The sequence below is a fragment of the Pelophylax lessonae genome, assembly GCF_965119305.1.
Source record: "Pelophylax lessonae genome assembly, chromosome: 4".
In the NCBI taxonomy this organism is placed as follows: domain Eukaryota; kingdom Metazoa; phylum Chordata; class Amphibia; order Anura; family Ranidae; genus Pelophylax; species Pelophylax lessonae.
In genome coordinates, this window is record NC_138771.1 from 472,857,114 (window position 1) to 472,881,719 (window position 24,606).

Sequence of the window (24,606 nt, forward strand, 5' to 3'; positions counted from 1 at the left end):
GTCCGGATGAACTGGGCTCAGAAGAAGTGGGTTGAATAATGCTGGCCATCAGACTGAGGAACTCCAGTGGCAGAAAAAAGTACTGCAGGAGAAGACTCAGTATTGATTGTGACTATTGCACCAAATGCTGGTTTTGTTTTGCTTTTTATCTTTTAATGAGCTCTTCATTTCTTTCATGTTTTTTCAGGGAACTTTGAGCTTGTGAGTTTGCTGCTAGAACGAGGAGGAGATCCCATGGTAGGCACTATGTACAGAAATGGCATTTCTTCAGCCCCTCAAGGAGACATGAACTCTTTTAGCCAGGCTGCTGCACATGGGCACAGGTAAATGTACTGATAAAATCTCCTAATAATGTTTTTCTTTTTGTTTCTTAAAACAATAAAAAGTATCAGCATCACCTAGGCTGGGTTTGCACTCTGGTATCCTGTGTGTTTGTGTTCACCCTTTCAGGTGCAATTCAGGTGCAATTTTTTCCCTGAATTTGCACCTGAACCGGATCCAAAATCGCACAGGACCCTTTTCAAATTCGCACTGTAGCTGCCCTGAACGTGTGAACTGGCTCCATTGAAAACCAGTCACACTCACATGTTATGCGAATTGGATGCGGTGTAAAACACATCCAATTTGCATATATGTAAACTCAAGTCAGCCAAAAATATTGGGACGCCTGCTTTTACACGCACATGAACTTTAATGGCATCCCTGTCTTAGTCCGTAGGGTTTAATGTTGAGTTGGCCCACCCTTTGCAGCTATAACAACTTCCAACTCTTCTGGGAAGGCTGTCCACAAGGTTTAGGAGTGTGTCTATCGGAATGTTTGACCATTCTTCCAGAAGCGTATTTGTGAGGTCAGGTACTGATGCTTGATAAGAAGGCCTGGCTCGCAGTCTGCCCTCTAATTCATTCCAAAGGTGTTCTATCAGGTTGAGGTCAGGACTCTGTGCAGACCAGTCAAGTTCCTCCACCCCAAACTCGCTCATCCGTGTCTTTATGGACCTTGCTTCGTGCACTGGTGCGCAGTCAAGTTGGAACAGGAAGGGGACATCCCCAAACTGTTCCCACAAAGTTGGGAGCATGAAATAGTCCAAAATGTCTTGGTATGCTGATGCCTTAGGAGTTTCCTAACAAAGAACTGGAACTAAGGGGACAAGCCCAACCCCTGAAAAACAACCCCACACCATAACCCCTTCCACCAAATGATTTGGACCAGTGCACACAGCAACGTCCATAAAGACATGGATGAGCGAGCTTTGGGTGAAGGAACTTGACTGGCCTGCACAGAGTCCTGACCTCAACCCAATAGAACACCTTTGGGATGAATTAGAGCAGAGACTATGAGCCAGGCCTTCTCGTCCACATCAGTGCCTGACCTCACAAATGGGCTTCTGGAAGAATGGTCAAACATTCCCATATACACACTCCTAAACTTTGAGGACAGCCTTCCCAGAAGAGTTGAAATTATTACAGCTGCAAAGGGTGGACCAACTCAGTATTGAACCCTACAGACTAAGACTCGGATGCCATTAAACTTCATGTGCATGTAAAGGCAGGTGCCCCAATACTTTTGGTAATATAGTGCACACCCCTTCAGGTTATTTAGTCCAGGTGTTTGTGGTATATGAGATATATCTAAACTAGTCTTTTTGTAAAGGAAATACCAGTCTAAGGCCTTTTGCAGTGTTCTGTAGGCACATTTTTTGCTAAGCTTACACTATTGCATCTCGGGAACGAGCACAACCTCATGCATTCCAGACACACAAGATAATATCTAATGACATCCTGGGTCTCTGTGCTTTTCTATGCATATCAGGTAGATTATGACTAGTGGGGGGGGGGGACTGGCTGGCCACTGTACATGGCTTCCTGAAAACATCACAGTACCATAAGTACACCTCTCAAGAACCCTCAGTGAACTCTCAGTAGTGTAAGCTACTAGATGTGGATGCTATTGGGTTGATTTACTAAAACTGCAGAGTGCAAAATCTGGTGCAGCTCTGCATAGAAACCAATCATCTTCCAAGTTTTACCAAAGCTTAATTGAACAAGCTGAGGTTAGAAGCTGATTGGCTACCATGCACAGCTGTACCAGATCTTGCACTCTCCAGTGTGCAGAGAAATCAGAGCAAGGCCCCTTTCACGCGGGGCGATCCGATCCTCCTGTCAGTTTTTCAGGCGGACCTGATCGGATGCTCCATGCATCCCTATGGGGCAGCGGGTGTCAGCGAAGACATCTCCGTGAAAGGGGCCTTGCTCTGATTTCTCTGCACACTGGAGAGTGCAAGATCTGGTACAGCTGTGCATGGTAGCCAATCAGCTTCTAACCTCAGCTTGTTCAATTAAGCTTTGGTAAAACTTGGAAGATGATTGGTTTCTATGCAGAGCTGCACCAGATTTTGCATCTCCGCTGACACCCACTGTTATCCGATTCCGATCCTGTCCGTGAAATCCGGAGGGATGGAAACCCTATTTTCCATCTGTCTGGAGGATCGGATGGGATCGGATGAGAAGGGACAGACGGCCCATTTTCATCCGATCTCCCCGTAGAGGACAGCGGAGATCTGACAGCTCCTTCTCTGCACACAGAGCAGAGACCGAGCTGTCATCCGCCTGCTCAGTGGGGATCGGTGGATGGATCCCCTGCTGAGCAGAACGGACTACGTCGGGCGGTGTGCCCGTGTGAAAGAGGCATAAGCAGTTTCAGTACAGGAGAGGAGCCTATACAACTTAAACATGGATATGTGACCAAGGCCCATTGTCCCCTCCACAATCATACAGACAAATACGCAATAGGGACAGCTTTGGAAAACGATTAACCTACCAGCACATTTTGGATTATGGGAGGAAATCAGAGCTTCTGGTAGAACCCCATACATACTGTACATGCAGATTGTCTTCTGGTGAGGACATTTGGATTCATACATTGCTTGCTCAGGTTTTTTCTTCAGTCCTATCTGCACGTTAGCTCAAATAACCTTGGTTTTTCTAATCTCCATTGGGAAACATGTTAATATTGTGCATGGGAGGACCTGTCATCTTGCATTCAGCATGTCCTTGATTTACTTCTCAGGAATGTATTTCGTAAGCTGCTTTCCCAGCCTGAAAAAGACAAGAGTGATATCTTATCTCTGGAGGAGATTCTAGCGGAAGGATCGGATTTGGCCGAGACAGCAAACACTCCGTTGTGTCCAAGCCGGAACAGCAAAGCCAAGCTGAAGGCCCTGAAGGAGGCCATGTACCACAGTGCAGAACACGGATATGTGGATGTGACCATTGATATCAGGAGTTTGGGTTGGTATATTGTCTGATTTACTGTTTTGCATTAGCAGTAAGATGTGTGTGTCAGCCATTTTACTTCAATATTAGGTTTATTTACTTGTTTCTACTACATTCTTTATTATTTTTTTTTTTTTTTTATAGCCTTCCCTTTGTCCTATTTCATCACTATGCTTTGCTAGCTTTCTGACTGCACTTATTTTTCCAGGTTTTGCTGGTTGTCACAAGTGATAGGTGTGCATCTTTGTACTCTCATTCATGGATCAACTGCCTTTTATTACAGTTGTACACTTTCACCTAATGTTGCAGTGTCGGCACTGCTGTTTACACTAACCGCACCATGGTGAGAAGGCCTGAGACTTAGGCCCCTTTCACACTATCCGTCCGTCGGACAGACTCCGTTTATCTCAGTGGTGGATCGATCCGCCGATCCCCCGCTGAGCAGGAGGATGACAGCTGTTCTCCGCGATGTGTGCGGAGACACAGCTGTCAGTTCCCCATACATCTCTATGGGGGAATCGGATGGGAACGGACCATCAGTCCGTTCTCATCCGATCCCATCCGCTGGACGGATGGAAAATAGGGTTTCCATCCGTCCAGATTTGACGGATCGGATCAAGTGTCAGTGAACATGTCTCGCTGACATCCGATGCCCCATAGAGATGCATGGGGGGACCGTTCAGATCCCCCAAAAAAACTGACAGGCGGATCTGAACGGTCCGCCTGTGTGAAAGAGCCCTTAAGGCAGAACTTAAAGTGACTGTAAGCCCTTAAATATATACAGTGAAGTGACTCGCCTTAGGTGATACACAGAGATGAAACAAATTCCCCTACATAAGTTGTACAAGTTTATCTGTAGTGTTCTCTTCTCTACATCCATTGAAAGTGCAGAATTTATAAAGCTTATCTGAGTGTTTAGAAAAAAGGGGGATAAGGGTACCGTCCTCTGAAGCTTTGAAAGGCTTACGCGTTTCGAGGCTTGGCCTCTTCCTCAGAGCTTTCTGAGAAGAACTTGTTTGTTAGTATTTTTATACCTTTTTAATTAAATAAACCTTTTAGAAGATAATGCACTAGACCGGTGTGCCCATGTGTCTGTTTTTTGTTTCTAGTGGTCTTAGACTACCTGGTCTTGTAAGGGGCTGCAAGGCCGAAGCTATCCAGCGATGCCGAGTTAAAAGTTCTCAGTAGCTGCATGATTGGGGCCAAGGTCGATAGAGGTTTACACTACTCAGAGAGCAGCCTACTTTTTTATGTTTGTTACCATACAGGAAGAGAGCTGAGGCTGTCAGGTAGCTGGAGGTCCCGCCCTGTCACCTTTTTTCTCTTGGTGTCCAAAATACTTGTCAAAAGTGATTATTGCTGATAGCAGAGGAACGGGGCAGCAGACAGAAATGGCACTTGGTGTTTTTAAATTAGACAAGTACACACTATAGAAGAGTATGCTTTGTTCATGTTTCAACCACTTTAGGGCAGGTATAAAATACCTAAATGAATGCAGCTCTTTATTAATACATTATTAAGTGAATTTTTATAAATGCGAGCAGTGTAAGTACCTGAAATTGGCTTGGTAGCTTCCCCAACTGACTGCCTCCCTGTGTTGCTCCTCACTTTCCCAGGGGAGCTCAGCCTGGGAAAGTGAGGAGCAACACAGGGAGGCAGTCAGTTGTGCTGCAGTACAGGGAGCATGCTGATAGGAATAGCAGAGTAACAGAAGGATGAATTTGAAAGTCAGCTGCTTTTCCTTTCACTGTCCAGTAACAGGCTAGCAGAGGGACTGGACCTACTGTACAGCAGAACAAGATCAGATGTTCTATCCTAGCAGACATGGCTGTGCTGTGTGGCAGAACTGTATACACCCTGTTCCAAATTATTATGCAAACTCTATTTAAGTGTCACAAAGATTAAATATTTTGTTTTTCAGTTTAACTCATGGATGGCATGGTGTCTCAGGTCTCTTTTGATCACTGAAAACAATCTCGGACACCTGTGATAATTAGATTGCCAGGTGAGCCCAATTTACGTAAGGAAAAACTACTAAAGGAGGGTGCTCCACATTATTAAGCAGAGCACCATTTTCATGCAATATGTGGAAGAAAAAGAATCTCTCTGCTGCCGAAAAGAGTGAAATAGTTCGAAGCCTTGGATGAGGTATGAAAACATTCGATATTTCACGAAAACGTAAGCGTGATCATCGCACTTTTAAGAGATTTGTGGCTGATTGAGAGCACAGACGGGTTCGTGCAGATAAAGGCACATTGAGGAAGATTTCTGCCAGATCCATGCATCGGATCAAGAGAGCAGCTGCTAAAATACCATTACATAGATATTTGAAGCTGCTGGTGCCTCTGGAGTCCCACGGACATCAAGGAGTCTTGCAACTGTGCATAAACCTTCTATTCGGCCACCAATAACCAATGATCACAAGCAGAAACAGCTGCATTGGGCAGAAAAATACATGAAGACTTATTTTCAAATAGTCCTGTTCACTGATAAGTGCCGTGTAACCCTTAATGGTCCAGATGGATGGAGTATTGGATGGTTGGTGGACGGCCACCCTGTTCCATCAAGGCTGGGATATCAGCAAGGCAGTGGTGGAGTCATGTTTTAGGCCGGAATCATGGGAAGAGAGCTGGTTGGCCCCTTTAGGGTCCCCGAAGGTGTAAAGATGACCTCTGCAAAGTATGTGGAGTTTCTGACTGACCACTTTCTTCCCTCGTACAGAAGGAAGAACTATGTTTTCCGTAATAAAATCATCTTCATGCATTTCAATGCACCATCTCATGCTACAAAGAATACCTCTGCATCAATGGCTACTATCGGGATAAAAGGAGAGAAAGTCATGGTGTGGCCTCCATCCTCCCCTGACCTCATTCCTATTGAGAACCTTTGGAACATCCTCAAGCAAAAGATCTATGAGGGTGGGAGGCAGTTTACATCCAAACAGCAGCTCTGGGAGGCTATTCTGACATCATGCAAACAAATTCAAGCAGAAACTGTCCAAAAACTCACAAGTTCAATGGATGCAAGACTCATGAAGCTGCTATCAAATAAGGGGTCCTATGTTAAAATGTAACGTGACCTGTTAAAATGTTTAAAAAGTTAAACTTTTGTTATAAGTTTGATTGAAATAGCTTTTGATTTCAGTAAATATGCTGCAAACACAACAAATGACAATTTTCAGTTCTTTACAACCTATAAAGTGTTTTGAAACTTACTGTGCGTAATAATTTGGAACAGTGCATTGTAAATTTTTATGTTTAAAAAAATACTGTTATCGTTAGGCTCCTTTCACACGGCCGCTCCGTGTGAAAGGTCCGCTGCGGGACTTTTTTTTTTTTACCACGGAGCGGATGACATTTCTGTCATCCGCTCCGTGTGCCCGCATATCATCCCATCCGTTTGCGGATGATATGCGGACATAATGTAAGTATATGGCACTGCGGATGTCAGCGGATGACACCGCTGACATCCGATTTTCCTTCCTTTCCGTGTTTTACACGGAAGAAAAAATAGGGTTCTGTTCCATTTGTAAAAACGGAACAGAACTGAATGGAGGAAAATCGGGTGTCAGCGGATGGTATTCCGCTGACACCTGCAGTGCCATTCACTTACATTATGTCCGCAAATCATCCGCAAACGGATTGGATGATTTGCGGACACACGGAGCGGCCGTGTGAAAGGAGCCTTAGGAGGTTTGTTCAATAAAATTTTAATTGTACTCTTAATAGTTGATAACATGCGAATTATGCTGACTGTTATTTAAATAAATTATTTAGGAAAATGAGAAAATTATAATTTGCATAAAGCATAGAGCAGTGTCCCTAACATTAAATTAAAGCAGGTAGAGTTTTCCCAAGCCACAAATTTCACATTTTTTACCCAGACACTACCCTTCTTGAAATACAAAATTGGGCACTGCCGTACTAAAATCAGGACATTAGGTAGGTAAAATTAGTATGTAACATTATGCTCAAAGAACGCCCTTATAGGAATTTTAGAAGTTAAAATCCTTCTTTGTTTATATAATTTCAACATAGGAGCAATTGCACCTAATTGAACATGACCACTGAAAGGCATTTAGTGAACTGCCACACCTACTGGGAAATTTAGAGTTTATTTCCTCTTTAGTAGCCTACTGAGATTACACCAGCTTAATATTTGTTATGCATTCCCATTCGAATAGCATACCTTAAAAAATATTTTTTAGATTGCTGCTTACCTTTTCTCTTTTGTTCATTGACGGACACTGCTCCAGAATTTTCTTAACCATTGGGTTATGCTTCCCCCTACAGGAGTAGGCACTGGGAAGGAAAAAGCTTTACCACGCCTATGGGGCAGTCCCAGGGGGTATACCCCCACTTCCTGCTATAGGCATTCAGTTTTTTTTCTGCCTAGTCACGAGTAAGGTCCTAGTTCCTTGCTGGAATCTCTGGTCCTTGCATTTTTTTCTTTTTTAAACAGATTTGTTTCCTCTTTTGTTATTTTCTGTTCCTGAACTACTGCTGGACTGGGCAACGGACTGGATATTCTAGATCCTTACGGTCTACCCAGTCCAGCCAGCGAGCGCGTGCAGACCTCAGCTCTGCGCTAGGTCGGCCACGACATAGCCCCACTGGACGGGGGTTGGCCTGTGAGTTAAACGTCTCATGAGGACGCATACGACCTGGTCCAGGCCTGAGTCGCAGCGTGCCTCTTGGCCCGCAGCACCCCCATTCCGATGGAGAGGTGGTCTGCCTGGAGCGGTGCCGACCTGGTTCCATGGAATGGTAAGTAATGTCCCCCCCCCCTTTCCCGTTGGCCTTTCAGGGTGAATTTGGGCCCCTCCCTGGGAGGGTCAGACCCCCGGGTTCCCCTCCCTTCTCCCCAGCCCCTCTAAATTTCTGTCACTGTGGGTCTTTCAAGGATAGAGGGTTGTCTGAATAGGTGATTCCCAAGCTGCTAAAAGCTAGCAAATCTACCTCCTAGGAATATTTACCATCGTGTTTGGAAAGCGTACTTTGCGTGGTGATAATCTCTTGGTGTTCACCCCCGCTCCTTTCCAGTGCCTTGGAGTTTGGCTTTCCTCCACCGAGGTGTTGAGCAGCGTCTGCCCTTGGGTACCAATAAGGGCCAGGTTTCGGCCTTGGCGGTTTTCTTTCAACATCCTTTGGCCACGCATTCTTTGATTCCTGGTGCGTACCTTTATTCCGGGGGTTCTCCACTTGGCTCCTCCAGTGCCGTCTCCGTTGCCTCATCAATTTGGTGCTTTGGTTTTCATGAAACCGCCTTTTGAAAATATTTGTGGGATTCCTCTGCTCATATTGTCCCAGAAGGTGGTCTTCTTGGTGGCTATTACTTCTGAATGCAGAGTGTCGGAGCTGGCCTGGTGGTTCACAGAGATAAAGTGGTGCTTTGTCCCGGTCAGTCGTTTCTTCCTAAGGTTGTTTTTAGTTTTCCATCTGACTGAAGACATGGTGTTGCCTTCCCTGTGTCCTAAGGCTAAACATCCTAAGGAGATTGCCTTGCATTCTCTGGATGTGGTCCAGGTGATCAGGGTGTACCTAGTGGCTATCGAGTCGTTTAAGAAATCAGACTCACTATTTGTACTTATGGATGGACCTCGAAAAAGGTTGGCAGCGTCTGCCGTGATAATTTTCAGATGGATCAGACAGACGGTGGTACAGGCCTGTCCTCCTTTTCCTGTTATGGTGCATTTCTAAGGCGTCATCAGGCATCAGTGATGCAGGTTTGCACGGCGGCCACCTGGTTGTCTGTGCACACTTTCACAAAATTTTATAAAGTGGTTGTTTTGGCATCTGCAGATGCTGCTTTTGGCCACAAAGTTTTGCAGGCTGCTGTTTAAGAGGACCTGATCCTCTTTGAGAGTGTATTGTTTTCAGGTGAGCTCCAGTTGTTCCTGGTTAAGCTCTATCTTACCTGGTTGGCTACTGTTTAGCCTTGGGAATTTTTTGCTGTTCCCACCCCTCATGTTTAACACTGCTTTGGGACATCCCAATGGTTAAGAAGATTCTGGAGCGTTTTTTGTTGCGCTGATAGTTTTTTTGTTTTGATTCTGGAGCTATGTCCGTCAATGAACGAAAGAGAAAATTGGACTTTTGTCTTACAGTAAAATCCTTTTCTCTGATGTTCATAGATGGACACAGCAACCACCCCTCTATTGAGTTGGATTATTTTTCTTCTGACACTGCTTGCAACAAAAATGAATGCCTATAGCAGGAAGTGGGAGGATACCCCCTGAGACTGCCCCATAGGTGTGGTAAAGCTTTTTCCTGTCTAGTGTCCTACTCCTGTAGGGGGCAGCTTAACCCAATGGGCAAGAAGATTCTGGAGCTGTGTCAGTCAATGAACATCAGAGAAAAGGATTTTACAGTAAGACAAAAATCCAATTTTTACTTGCTTGAAGAGGAACTCCGGCTGACTTATTTTGTTGGTCCTACTTACCTGATGGTGGTATCTGCACATTTCAGATACTCACCCATCCAATGGATCCAGCTTTGACCCGCTGAGATTCTCTCATGCCTGGCCACAGCTCCATCCCACGCCGCCCTGTTCTTTGATGTCATCGAAAGGCCCACAGGCTCCTCCAGGTTCAGCGGGTGGGCCTCTTTATGACCCGCCGCTAGGTCCGCCCCCTCCAGTTTTTGAATGAAAGGCTATGCCTCCCTGGATACGTGACCTGAGCAGCGTGCACATTACTCGCCTAAGACAAGTGACGCGCGTAGGGAGGTGGGGCAGACTTTAAATAATAATAATAAAAAAATAAATGCCTTAATCCTGCAGAGGAAGGGTGGAAAGGCAGGATTGTCACCAGAAGGCTTTTACCTAGCTTTTACCTTCTATATAATGTTAGGAAGGGGACTGGGGACTTATGTTTACCATCAAATAACTCTTGTCTGTACTGTGCCAGCAGATCTCATTATCAGTTCACTAGATAGAGCACACTACCTCTCCTAACAAGGAGCTTAAGGCTTGGGTGATACATTGTATGTTGGTGCACTTAACCACTTTACCACCGGAGGATTTTTCTGTCTTACGTCTGGGCCACTTTTTGCGTTTTGGCACTTTAACTGACAATTGCGCGGTCGTGCGACGCCGTACCAAAACGAAATTTACGTCCTTTTTTTCCCACAAACAGAGCTTTCTTTTGGTGGTATTTGATCACCTGTGCGATTTTTACTTTTTGTGCTATAAACAAAAAAAGAGCGTAAATTTTGAAAAAATAACAATATTTTTCATTTTTTTATATGAAATTCCCCCCAAAAAAATGTAAAAATCAAATTTTTTTTACATTTTTGGCCAATTTGTTTTCCGCTACATATGTTTGGTAAAAAAAAATCACAATAAGTGTATTTTGATTGGTTTGCGCAAAAGTTATTGCGTTTACTAACTAAGGGAAAGATTTTTGTCATTTTTGGTGTTTTTTTTTTTAACAAGTAATGGCGGCGATCTGCGATTTTTTTTGCGGGACTGCGACATTGCGGCGCACAGATCGGACCCTTGACTGACATTTTTGACACTTTTGGGGGTACCAGTGACATTTCTACAGTAATCAGTGCTATAAATATGCACTGTTACTGTACAAATGACACTGGCAGGGAAGGGGTTAATTTTATTGGAGAGGGAGGGGTTAATGTATGCCTGGGGCTTACTAACATGTGTGGGGGGAGGTGACTGAGTGACACAGGGACAGATTGCACTGCAATCTGTCCCTGCCTGTCACTTAGGAGATCCGCCCGCTCTGTTTACACAAGCGGGCGGATCTCCAAACTCGATTCCCTGACGATCGGGGAAGAGCAGCGGCGATCACCGCCGCTCCTCCCCTGGCCCGACTCCCGCTGTGAATGAATACAGCGGGAGCGAGCCTCCGGCGGCGCGCGAGCCTCCGGCGGTGGGCGAGCACCGCCCACAAGGGGAGGAGTCCAGCGACGTAGGCCTATGTCGCTGGAAGATAACTAACCACTTTGCCACAGTAGAGCTCGAGTGAGCGGTCGGCAAGTGGCTAAAAAAAATCATTCTGTCTCCTAATTACACATTGCAAACTATTCTAAACAATGAAAGCTGTCAATGGCATCCTATGTATAAGCCTGCTGCCAAGAAAAAAAAAAAAACAGATAGAAAGTTAAGCAATCTTTTTTTTTTTTTTTTTAAATAAGTTTATGCTCTGTGAGAGGAACCCCCATGTAGTAAGGGTTTCTCAGATTTGACTGCAAAAATAGTTAAGTAGGGATCTAAGGCTCCATTCACACCTGAGCGTATAGTTTTCTGGCGTTTTTTCAGGCGTTTTTTGCAGGTGTTTGGAGGAAGGCATTGAAATCTAACAAAAATGCATGTAATCTGCCAAAAAGGAGCTCATGTGCTTTTCTGAGCTTCAGGGGTTTGCTTCAGGCGACAAAATGCTTATATGTGAACAGCGGCCATTAAAATGAATGGGATTTTGCTTGCTGGGCATTATGAGACTTCAGAGATGAGCGTTTTACGAGCTGAAAAAGGCTCAGGTGTGAACAGGGTCTAAAGGGATCTTCAAACTACGGCCCTCCAGTTGTTTGGGAACTACAATTCCCATCATGCCTAGTCATGTTTCTCAATGTCAGAGTTTTACAATGCCTCATGGGATGTGTAGATCCGCAACAGCTGGAGGGCCGTAGTTTGAGGATCCCTTGTCTAAAGGTACATTGAGCTCGCCTTTTACTACTCTTGTAACACTGTTGGGTATAATCTGGTTACTATAGGCCATGAAGACATTTCTTTCATGCAATTTATCAGACAGCAGTTTTCTTTCAAATCTATTCATATTTCTATCTTTCATTTCCTGCATTCTTAGAAGTATCATAAAGTTATTACATTTCAGTAACCTGCTTCTGTGAGCGGCAACTGTACCCCTTCTGGCAATAAATGAGGCGTTCACTACATTTGCTGCTGGGGGACAGTGCATACCAGCGGTGTACACAGGGAAGTTTGCCAGTGGCTTTTTGGTTTGCTTCGCTCTTTAGGCTCCATTTATTAAGCTTAGTTTTGCATAATTCATCACTAAGAAAAAATGTGATGATAGACAAACTCCATTTGACTAGTCGGTATTTTAAAATGTAAAATGTATATTCTGAGGATGGATGCAGGGGCCTTTCAAAGGTCATTTCGGTGAATCTATATTTTATCTTAAAAACACCCTTAACCACTTCTGGACCAGAAGGTTTTACCCCCTTAATGACCAGGCCATTTTTTGCGATATGGCACTGCTTTACTTGCATGGTTGTGCGACGCCGTACCCAAAGAAAAATTGATGTCCTCTTTTTTTCCCACAAATAGAGATTTCTTTTGGTGGTATTTGATCATCTCTGTGTTTTTTTTTTTTTTTGCGCTATAAACAAAAAAAAAGCGCCATTTTGGAAAAAAAAAAACACAGACAATAAAAAATTTTAAAAAATCCAATTTTTTTCAAAATTTTAGGCCAATATGTATTTTGCCACATATTTTTGGTTAACAAAATTCCAATAAGTGTATTATGCTGATTGGTTTGCACAAAAGTTATCGCATCAACAAACTAGGGGATAGATTTATGACATTTTTATTTATTTATTTTTACTAGTAATGGCAGCGATCAGTAATTTGAGCAGGACTGCGACATTGCGGCGGACAGATCGGACACCTAACTGACACTTTTTGCACTTTTGAGGGGACTAGTGACATTACTACAGTAATCAGTGCTAAAAATATGTACTGTTACTGTACTAATGACACTGGCAGGGAAAGGGTTAAAACCAGGGTCGATCAGAGGGTTAAGTGTGTCCCTAGGGGTTACTTTCTAAATGTGTGGGGGATGGACTCACTAGATCTGGGATCCTCAAACTATGGCCCTCCAGCTGTTGCGGAACTACACATCCCATGAGGCATTGTAAAACTGATATTCACAGACATGACTAGGCATGATGGGAATTGTAGTTCCTGAACAACTGGAGGGCCATAGTTTGAAGACCCCTGCACTAGATGAACATAGAGATGCTATTCGGGAACACAGGATCCCTGTGTTCATCTGTGACAGAACAGCAGTCTGCCGTTCGCCGTTCTGTCTCTGTGGGAAGCGATCGATTGTGGCCAGCGGAAATCGCGTCCGCCGCACCTGCTGATTGGCTCCCCCTCTGATGCCCATGCCCCCACTGGCTAGTAAATGAAACTACATATAGGTACAATGTTTCGCGTAATAGAGCCGACCTGCCCCAGTATATGTGCGAAGGCTGGTCGGCAAGTGGTTAAAGTATAACTAAAAGCAAAACTTTTTTTTTTTGGATAGAGGGGAGAGGGAATAGAACATCTGTCAGTTTTATTGCTGTCTATATCGCCGTTAGGGTAATTCACCCATTCTATTTGTCCTGTTTACCGTTATCGTTGGGCTGTCCCAAGAAAAGTACTAGAAGGGAATTCTTCTAAGGGGGAAACTAGTTCTGGTGACCTGGGGGACCCCAAGAGATTCCCTTAATTTGCAGGGATTTCCTCTCACTTCCTGTTTGGCTATGGGACAGGAAGTGAAGGTAAATCTCCGCAATGGGACACGGATAGCAAAAATAAACAGGTGTTGTAACCCTCCCTTACTCTATCCAAAATGAAAAAAATACCAATAGTTATACTTTAAAGGGATTTATCTGGCTCTACAAGTTCTTATTTGAACTAGAAAACACCTTGTTGTGCAGGATAAAGGAGAAGAAGGTATTCTGTGGTTCAGCAAATAACTCAGCAGGACTGACACCATACCTTGCAAAGTAAGTTGTGTTGTCAGCCCACAACAGGAAATTAGGAGCTGAATGCATTTCTGGCAGATCAAGTATTTTCTGCATTTGCAAGGGTCATTAAAGGGATAAAACATGAGGAACTGTGCAAATATTGGAGAAATGTACTACACTTGGTTTTTTTTTAATAAACTTTAAAAGGGCAAGCGCTTAGTTATACATCTAAATTATCTAAGAGCACATGAACATTTTGCATTGTGGTAGCTCGCATAAAAAGGGTATGTCTTCAAATGTATTACAGCAACACACACACCAACATGTGCATTAACCTTACATTTTGCACTGTTGTGTACAGATGTGAATTATATGGGGTTGATTTACTAAAGGCAAATAGACTGTGCACTTTGTAAGTGCAGTTGCTCCAGAGCTTATTAAATGAGGTCGCCATTCCACGAGCGTGCGCAATTTTAAAGCGTGACATGTTAGGTATCTAGTTACTCTGCATAACACCATATTTTATATGTTACCAAAAATTGGGTATTCTATTTCATTTGTGTGCATTAAAATTCAATAAAGTTTATTTGTTCTAGAAAATTTGTATTCCAAAAAATGCTGCGCAAAATAAAAATAAATAAATAAATACATTGCAATAAAAACTGTTTCTATAATAAATAAATAGCAAAACCCACTATTTTATTCTCCAGTGCCTCTACTAAAACAAATATATATATATATATATATATATATATATATATATATATATATAAATATATATAATGTTTGGGGGTTCTAAGTAATTTCCTAGCAAAAAATACAGATTTTTACTTAAAAAAGTGTCAGAAAAAGTTCTGGTCTTAAAGTGGTTCTAAAGTCGGAAGGTTTTTTTACCTTAATGCATTATATGCATTTAGATTTAAAAAAACCTGTGTGCAGCAGCTCCCCTAATACTTACCTGAGCCCCATCTCGATCTGGCGATGTTGCATGGGAGTCTCGGTTGTCCAGGACTCTCCCTCCTCATTGGCTGAGACAGCAGTGGGGCGTCATTGGATCCCGCTGCTGTCAATCAAAATCAGTGAGCCAATAAGGAAAGAGAGGGGACGGGGTCGAGCCACAGCTCTGTGTCTGAAGGAACACTCAGAGCAGCGGCTCGGGTGCCCCCACAGCAAGCTGCTTGCTGTGGTGGCACTCAGCAAGAGGGAGGAGCCAGAAGCACCGAAGAGGGACCCAAGAAGAGGAAGGTCAAAACCAACTGCCCCCACAAACGCCCGTTCCCCACAAACGCTTACTGTTCAAACTAAGGAAGGTAGGTATGGACCATAAGGTGAGTACCTGGATAGAGAACTGGCTCCAGGGGAGAGTGCAAAGGGTGGTGATTAATGGGGAGTACTTGGATTGGGCGGGTGTGGAAAGTGGGGTCCCCCAGGGTTCTGTCCTGGGACCAATCCTGTTTAATTTATTCATAAATGATCTAGAGGAGGGGATATCTAGTACAATCTCAGTATTTGCAGATGATACTAAACTAAGCATGCCAATATCTTCTGGGCAGGATGTGGAAACCTTACAAGCGGACCTGAACAAAATAACGGGGTGGGAAACTACATGGCAGATGAGGTTTAATGTTGAAAAATGTAAAGTAATGCACTTGGGGGCCAGAAAGCAAGCTACTCACTAGGGGGGAACCTCTGGGTGAGTCTAAGATGGAAAAGGACCTGGGGGTACTGGTGGACAACAGGCTTGGCAGTGGCATGCAATGCCAAGCCCCTGCAAGCAAAGCCAACAGAATACTGGGATGCATAAAAAAGGGGATTCACTCCAGAAATAAAGAGAATATTCTCCCACTATACAAGACTCTGGTCCGGCCACATCTGGAGTATGCTGACCAGTTCTGGGCACCTGTCCTCAGGAAGGATGTGCTGGAACTGGAAAGATTCCAGAGAAGGGCAACAAAAATAATTAGGGGAATGGAGGACATCAGCTATGAGGAAAGACTACAAGCACTGAACTTATTCTCTCTGGAGAAGAGACGATTGAGGGGGGATATGATATCAATGTACAAATACTGTACTGGCGACCCGAGCATAAGGAACAAACTATTCAGAGAAAGGGAATACAATAAGACACGTGGCCACTCACTAAAACTAGAGGAAAGGCGGTTTAACCTTAAAGTACGTAGGGGGTTCTTCACTGTAAGAGCGGTAAGGATGTGGAATTCTCTTCCACAAGCAGTCGTATCAGCAGGGAGCATCGATAGTTTCAAAAAACTATTAGATGGGCACCTTAAAGACCACAACATACAGGGGTATACAATGTACGGTTAACAGCAAACACACACACACATCATAGGTTGAACTGGATGGACGGATATCTTTTTTCAACCTCACTAACTATGTAACTATGTAACTATGTAACTGCACAGAGCAGGTAAGTATAACATGTTTGTTATTTTAAAATGAAATAAAATTAGACTTTAGTATCACTTTAAAAAAGACAGGTGCTCCTAATATGTTCCTCAAGACTTCCTAAAATTACCCTTTACATATTTCTATATAAAGAGAATGTGTATGTGACCATCCGTGCCTTTGTGGTGTGTAATGAAGCGTTACATTATAATTTAATTCCACTAACAGAGTTACATTTATAGTTGAACATCCCTGTGCTCCATGTAAATTGCTTTTCCGTACAATCTACAAACCCTTGTAATTGAAGACTTCAGAATTAAATTTAAAAACGGGTGCAGGTCGCAGGTGTTTAAATCGGTTCCCTGCTGTGCTTAAATGGAACTTCCTGTGAGATGATCTGACACTAAATTCAAATGATGAGACCTGTGGAGAGAACAGAGGAGGCGGAGGATATTAAACTCCTGCTGTGAGATATATACTGTATATATATTTTGAAGTAAACCGTTCCTAAACTGTAATTGCTGACCCCTTTCTGAAAATGTTGTTTGCCTGGCTGTTGTGCTGAGCAGTGGCTTCAATATCCTCTGAGTAACTGACCTGGAATAAATAGAATAAATAGGCAGATCAGGCAAGTCAGTATAAAGTCAGAAGTCTTTATTTGGTTCATGCAAAGCTGCATACAGTGCATCCGCAAAGTATTTACAGTGCTTCACTTTTTCCACTTTTATGTTATAGCCTTATTCCAAAATAGATTCAATTCATTATTTTCCTCAAAATTCTACAATACCCCATAATGACAATACGAAAGAAGTTTGTTTGAAATCATTACAAATTTATTAAAAATAAAAAACTGAAAAATCACATGGTACATAAGAATCCACAGCCTTTGCCATGACACTCAAAATTGAGCTCAGTTGCATCCTATGTCCACTGATCATCCTTGAGATGTTTCTACAATTTGATTGGAGTCCACCTGTGGTAAATTCAGTTGATTGGACATGATTTGAAAAGGCAAACATCTGCCTATATAAGGTCCCACAGTTAATAGTGCGTCAGAGCGCAAACCAAGCCATGAAGTCCAAGGAATTGTCAGTAGACCTCCGAGACAGAATTGCATGGAGGCACAGATCTGGGGAAGGGTACAGAAACATTTCTGGAGCATTGAAGATCCCAATGAGCACAGTGGCTCCATCATCCATAAGTGGAAGAAGTTTGGAACCACCAGGACTCTTCCTAGAGTGGGCCACCCGGCCAAACTGAGCAATCGGGGGAGAAGGGCCTTAGTCAGGGAGGTGGCCAAGAACCCGATGGTCACTCTGACAGAGCTCCAGCATTTCTCTGTGGAGAGAGGAGAACCAGAAGAACAGCCATCTCTGCAACACTCCACCAATTAGGCCTGTATAGAAGAGTGCCCAGACGGAAGCCACTCCTCTGTAAAAGGCACATGACAGCCCACCTGGAGTTTGCCAAAAGGCACTTGAAGGACTCTCAGACCATGAGAAACAAAATTCTGTTGTCTGATGAAACAAAGATTGAACTCTTTGGCCTGAATGGAAAGTGTCATGTCTGGAGGAAACCAGGCACCGCTTATCACCTGGCCAATACCATCCCTACTGTAAAGCATGGTGGTGGCAGCATCATGCTATGGGGATGTTTTTTAATGGCAGGAGCTGGGAAACTAGTCAGGATAGAGGTAAAGATGAGTGCAGAAATTTACAGAGGCCTCCTTGAGGAAAACCTGCTCCAGAGTGCTCTGGACTTCAGACTGGGGTGAAGGTTTATCTTCCAACAGGACAACAACCCTAAGCACACAGCCAAGATAACAAAGAAGTGGCTACAGGACAACTCTGTGAATGTCCTTGAGTGGCCCATCCAGAGCCCAGACTTGAACCCGATTGAACATCTCTGGAGAGATCTGAAAAGGGCTGTGCACCAACGCTCCTCATCCAACGTGATGGAACTTGAGAGGTCCGGGAAAGAAGAATGGGAGTAACTGCCCAAAAATAGGTGTGCCATGCTTGTAGGATCATACTCAAAAAGACTTGAGGCTGTAATTGATGCCAAAAGTGCTTCAACAAAGTACTGAGCAAAGGCTGTGAATACTTATGTACATATATAAAAAAGTCGCGCTATGAAAGTTCAGTATGATAACAAATAAATGTCCATCGATTAATTCAAAAGTGAATAGTGATGTGTAGAATCATATGATGATTATTCCACGCCTCCCAATGGTAATATGCTTACCAGAAAGTGAAATAAATTATGCAGGGAATCCACAACAGCAATCCTGATGACCTTAACCACAAGAGGGGATCGCCTGTTGAACTCCCAGAAGATAACGTGTATGGTGTTCATAAATTAAAGAAAAGAAAAAAACGCCATAGCGTAAAACCACAAACAAAATTTTAAAAAAATGTGATGCATTCACAAATAGTGCAAATGTTTCCACCGGTGAATAACACCACTTGTGAATCAGGCTCATGCAAATACTCTTTACCAAGTGCAGAAGAATAGTGCTCATCAATAAGTTGCTGACAGGTAAGTTGATAATTAAACACCTCCACCAATCTCAACGCAGCTTACCAGATCACCAAGGTGATATACACAAAGGTTAGTAATATCCAAAAAGAGTCACTGATAGATGAATCAGACATATGTAGGTACTCCTTACCAGAATACAGATATAGTGCTCATATAGTCCAAAAACATTGATATGAAAATAATGGCCACCACCGATCATAACACCTCTTACCAGACCTCCATTGTAATGCACATAAGTAAGCCCAGGTAATGAGGAGATAATTCACTGGCTCCACACAACTTCCTCAGAGTGTCAATCCCTGATGGGTAACACCAGCATAAAACAGAGAGGGGAGCTCCATAGTGTAAATCCAAATGACTTATATAATATAACATATATATAAAGTAAAACACTCACATGCAGGAAAAAATGGATTTGCATATAGAAAGCCGACGGCCGGTCGGCTGTGCTCGTCCGCACTTCCTGGACGCTAAAGGGATGACGTCAGCACGCCGTGATCTTACGCGTTTCATCACAGATGACGTTCTCAAAGGTCTATGTACTTATGTATATGGGATTTTTTTTTTTTTTTTTTTTAATACATTTGCAAGAAACTTCTTTCATGTTGTCATTATGGGGTATTGTTTGTAGAATTTTGAGGAAAATAATGAATTATTCCATTTCAGAATAAGGCTGTAAAAGTGAAGAGCTGTGAATACTTTTCGGATGCATTGTACATTTGGTCTGCAACCCTTTACATAGTTCCCATTTTTTGTTTTCCTGTCAGATTCATATCTAGCGAACTATATCTATCTACTATATCTATGAACTAGCGCTTATTCACTATACTCTTTTTTAAACAGGAAGCTATACTGTGATAATTTGATATGTTGTATCCGAGAAGCTTTGCCATAATTAAATAATAAAAAAAAAATGAAAAAAAATTATTTGTACACACATAAATGACTAAAAGTTTGTGGACACCTGACCATTTATATGGAGTTGGCCTCCCCTCCATTTGCAGCTATACCAGCTTCCACTCTTTTGGGAACGTTTCCCATAAGGTTGACTAGCTGCCATACTGACTCGTTGGCTTCAACCTTAAACAAGTACACCCCTGTATATGTCTGAAAATTTGTGGTCACCAGACTTTAACATCTACTACATGTCCAAAAGTATGTAGGCAGCCCTCCAAATTATTGAGTTGAGTTACTATAATGCAAATACAAATGGGCACAAATTACCACAGACAAAAATCTTGTGGAAAGCCTTCCTAGAAGAGTGGAGGCTGTTACAGCTGCAGGGGTGGACAACACCTTCTTGTCCATGATTTTGGAATAGGATGACCAACAAGCTCATGTATTGAAGGGGCATAGATGAATTACCAACAAGTCAACCTAGAAAGAAAAGACATGGATTGATGTGTTCTGTGTGTAGAATAGGGCTGCTCATCTTCACTTACCTCACGATTCGATGCGATTACGTTTATTAGGGTCGCGATTCGATACGATTCGATTCCGCGATGCATCACGATGCATCACGATTACTATTAGGACCCTTTTCTAAAGGGGGATCTATGGTGACCCTGCTCTGAAGGCGGATCTATGGGGACCCTTCTCTAAAGGGGGATCTATGGGGACCCTGCTCTAAAGGAGATTTATGGGGAGCCTGGGCCTGGGGGAACTGAGCTCTAAAGGGGGATCTATGGAATAGATCCCCTTTAGTGCAGGGTCGCCATAGATCCCCCTTTAGAGCAGGCCAGCATCCCCAGAGATCCCCCTTTAGTAGAGCAGGTCCCCCCATAGATCCCCCTTTAGTAGAGCAGGTCCCCTCATAGATCCCCCTTTAGAGCAGGCCACATCAGGTTAGAAGAGTTACCTGATGCTAGTTGTAGTACCGTAGGCCCTGGTAAGGAGGAATGCTGGGCTCTGTAGTCCCCCTAGTTGTAGTATAGCAGGCTCTGGTAAGGAGGAATGCTGGGCTCTGTAGTCCCCCTAGTTGTAGTATAACAGGCTCTGGTAAGGAGGAATGCTTGGCTCTGTACAGAGCTACAGAGCCCAGCATTCCTCCTTAACAGGGCCCGTTATACTACAACTAGGGGGACTACAGAGCCCAGCATTCCTCCTTACCAGGGCCTACTGTACTACAACTAGGGGGACTGCAGAGCCCAGCATTCCTTCTTACCAGGGCCTACTGTACTACAACTAGGGGCACTACAGAGCCCAGCATTCCTCCTTACCAGGGCCTGTTATACAACAACTAGGGGGACTACAGAGTCTGTAGTAGTCCCCCTAGTTGTAGTATAACAGGCCCTGGTAAGGAGGAATGCTGGGCTCTGTAGTGCTCCTAGTTGTATTATAGCAGGCCCTGGTAAGGAGGAATGCTGGGCCCTGTAGTGCCCCGACTTACCAGGAAGCAGAGCTGCAGCCAGTTGTGGATGAAGTAGCGGTAGGTGTATGGAGTAGGGCTCGGACAGGTCCTGGGTGATGAGCCTCATGTCGGGAATTTGGAGCTCGGACTAGTGCAGTGCACGGTATAGGCGGAAAGCAGGGCCTCCTCGCTCCCCTGCGGTCAACTCAGGCTGTCTGTCGAGAACCGCACCGCTACCAGAAGTGTACCGAGCTAGGAAGGCCACGACTTCGGGCGGCCAGGCTGTCAGAGTGGGCGGTCGGGCAGCAGCGTGCTAAGTGGACATGCCGTGTGTATCCCGGGGCCAGAGAGAGCACTGATAGCTCCGCTTTCCTCCCCCACGCCGCGAGGAGGAGCTCCGTATCCCCCAAGCCCGGCCAGCGCCACCATGTCACTTCTGTCCCCGCCCCCGGAAGTGACGTCATTAGGTAATCGATTATTCAACCACCCCGAATCGATGCAGAATCGCGAATGGTCGCATCGCGATGCATCGATTCGGCGATAATATTCAGCAGCCCTAGTGTAGAAACCTAATTGGCCTGCACAGAGCCTTGACTTCAACCCTACTGAACACATTTGAGGTGAATTGGAATGCTAACTGTGAGCAAGGTCTACTTGTCCAACATCACTACCTGCCCTCACACCCTTTTGGCAAAATGGGCACACATTCCCACAGACATACTGTAAAATCTTGTTGAAAGCCTTCTTATAGGAGTGGAGACTAATAAAGATGAAAGGTGGGGGAAGGTCACTTCCATATTAATGCTCATCGTTCTGGAATGGGATTTCCTACAATCAGGTGTCCACAAACCTTTGGTCATACAGTATAGATAAACAGCGTCATAGCCAGTCATACATGTATTTGTTGCTTCCCTTTCAGGTGTCCCTTGGACTCTTCACACATGGCTGGAATCTCTGCGCATTTCTTTCCACCAGCACAGGCGACCACTAATCCAGTGTTTGCTTAAAGAGTTCAAGTCTATTCAGGAGGAGGAATATACGGAGGAACTGGTGACACAAGGGCTGCCACTCATGTTTGAGATAATAAAAGCTAGCAAGGTAGGTAGAATTTGTGTCATTCCTCATTGTATTTTCCCCAAATGAACATTCTGCCTTTCTCTATCCTTTCCTTTTTCCATCCCTCTCTCGTTCTTAACCAGCCTCCTAGATTTCCCTTTTCGTAGGGTCGCAATATAATTATGTACAGTATGTCATTATAACTGTGCCTATCTGTAACTGTACTAGGAGAAATATGGAAACTGCCACTGTGGACCTTCATTTAGTGGTGCAGGGATAAGATGTTTTACTTACCCTATTCCTATCTCCAGCACTGTTCTCTTCTGCCCAGGCTATAGGTGGTTCATGGGGTTCATCACCTACAGTGCAGGGCCATTTTGCATTGTAGGTGAGGAGGAGAGCATGTAACCAAGGTCCAGCTTTGCAGGACCGGTTGACACAGCTGGAGGGACCCTGCTGGAGCAAAGAATAAGGTAAGTATTACAGCTTATCGCTGCACCCCGGACCAAACATTTAATCCTTGCAGTGCAGGGGGAGACACCACTGCAAAGGTGAAGGTTGCTTAATTCCTTTAATGCCTCTCCTTCCATGCAGAACACACTACCTTTCCTTCCATGGTGCTCTGTTATTGTGTCACCACCATTATTGGTGATGGGCCCAGTGCTGTCAAATGAAGGTGACCTTCCTAAATATTTATCTCAGCCATACCTTCTGCGTGTCTGTTCCAGGGATAAGCTAAGGTCAAAAAAATATTGATAGGACTGACCCTCCTGCACTATATCTGGAACATTCTTCCAGATGCAGGCAGAAGCAATCAGCCACCAGGTTTAGGGATAGACCTGATCAGAACTAAAATATGATTTTCAGCTTAGCTGATTAGAGCAAGCCATGCACTAAGTTTACCCAGCCAAGGGCAGGGGTGCTACATCAGTATTATTTACATCAAAGGAAGAAAACGGTGATTTAAGGTCAGTTTTTTTCTTTTGAACATTAATACATTCTTAAAGTGATACTCTGTCTATGTTGTTGCTCTTTATGTAAATTGTTGTTTTAGAAAAATACTATCAATAAAAGGTTACTGTCGCCACAATCTATAATAGGTTTTCTAAAGGGCTTGCACAGCATACGTTTATTTTTTTCAGACTGTCTCTCCATTTGAAACTTGGTATAAAAGCAACCTAAATCGTCAGGAAAGTAATGAAAAGGGAGATGAGCCACTGCCCTGGCTCATTTAAATGTAAAAAGAGGTTGAGCTAGTGTGCTCTGTAAACGACACACTTTTTCAGCAAGGCAGAGAAAGACAGCCTGCTAATCATTTGAAATAGACCCTACAGCACCATCTGCTGGCCTGAAGTAAAAATAATACATCTACATATGCCACATAAATATTTCTGGTACTAAAGAAGTAATTTTACAAATTTTTTTCTGACCTGATCATAATAAATATGAGAAATAAAAAATGGTATTCCATTTAAGCAGAGCCTATATTACCTATATTCTATATGTGTGTGTGTGTTTACATATATATATATATATATATATATATATATATATATAAAACTGTAAGAGGCTGTTGTTTCCATTTAATTCATTTAATTAATTAATATTCTCAGCCATGATGTTCTTTTATCGTCGGTGTCTCCTCCTTCCCGCAATCATCTCATTACAGGCCTTTGGGGAAGGCACTTGCCTTTTCATTCCAGGTTTCACAAAGTTCACATCACAGCTGCGGTTTTAAAGGCAATTTCCAACTTTATCTTTGGCAGTTATCCCAGTGCTTAGCCTGGTGGGGCTTTTTATTCTTTCCCTCATTTCATCCGGGTCTACTGAGGGAACAAAAAGGCTTAATCTGCTCGGAAGAAAACAAGTTTTCTAGTGCAGCTATCTAGTTGAGGTCCCTTAGACTTCCAATGCCTCGCCGAGATCCAGATTGTTTTTAATTACAAGTGCTGCCACGGTAGCAGTGAGAGGTGCTCTGGAGTGAAATTTAATCAGTTTTACTACTAACAATAAGAGTTACACGAGAGAGTCTTCTGCCGCTGAAAAGGAGTTTATATTTGGGCGGCTCGTGGTGCTCCAGCTATTTCTATACTTTAGTGAGTCTGAAAACATATCAAAAGTTTACTTAAGTTTCAGCATCAGCTTGAGTGAGTTTCACTTTTTTTTTAAATTCCAGTTTGCAACTTTAAGAGGAAGCCTGTCCTGGTTCTGAATCTAATGTTGTGCAAATCAAACATTTGCTATAACAGCATCTTCAGCTATTAGCAC

General features: G+C 43.6%; 1 protein-coding gene across 2 annotated transcripts in view; it reads left to right on the forward strand.

Annotated features, from left to right (window-relative positions):
- ABTB3 (ankyrin repeat and BTB domain containing 3) overlaps positions 1 to 24,606 on the forward strand; it is a 379,618-nt gene that overhangs the window by 342,958 nt on the left and 12,054 nt on the right. For both annotated transcript variants that reach the window (XM_082255199.1, XM_082255198.1), the window contains 3 exons: positions 188 to 323; positions 3,068 to 3,288; positions 22,202 to 22,380. In XM_082255199.1, coding sequence (XP_082111325.1) covers positions 188 to 323; positions 3,068 to 3,288; positions 22,202 to 22,380 — 536 coding nt within the window. The remainder of the gene's footprint in view (positions 1 to 187; positions 324 to 3,067; positions 3,289 to 22,201; positions 22,381 to 24,606) is intronic.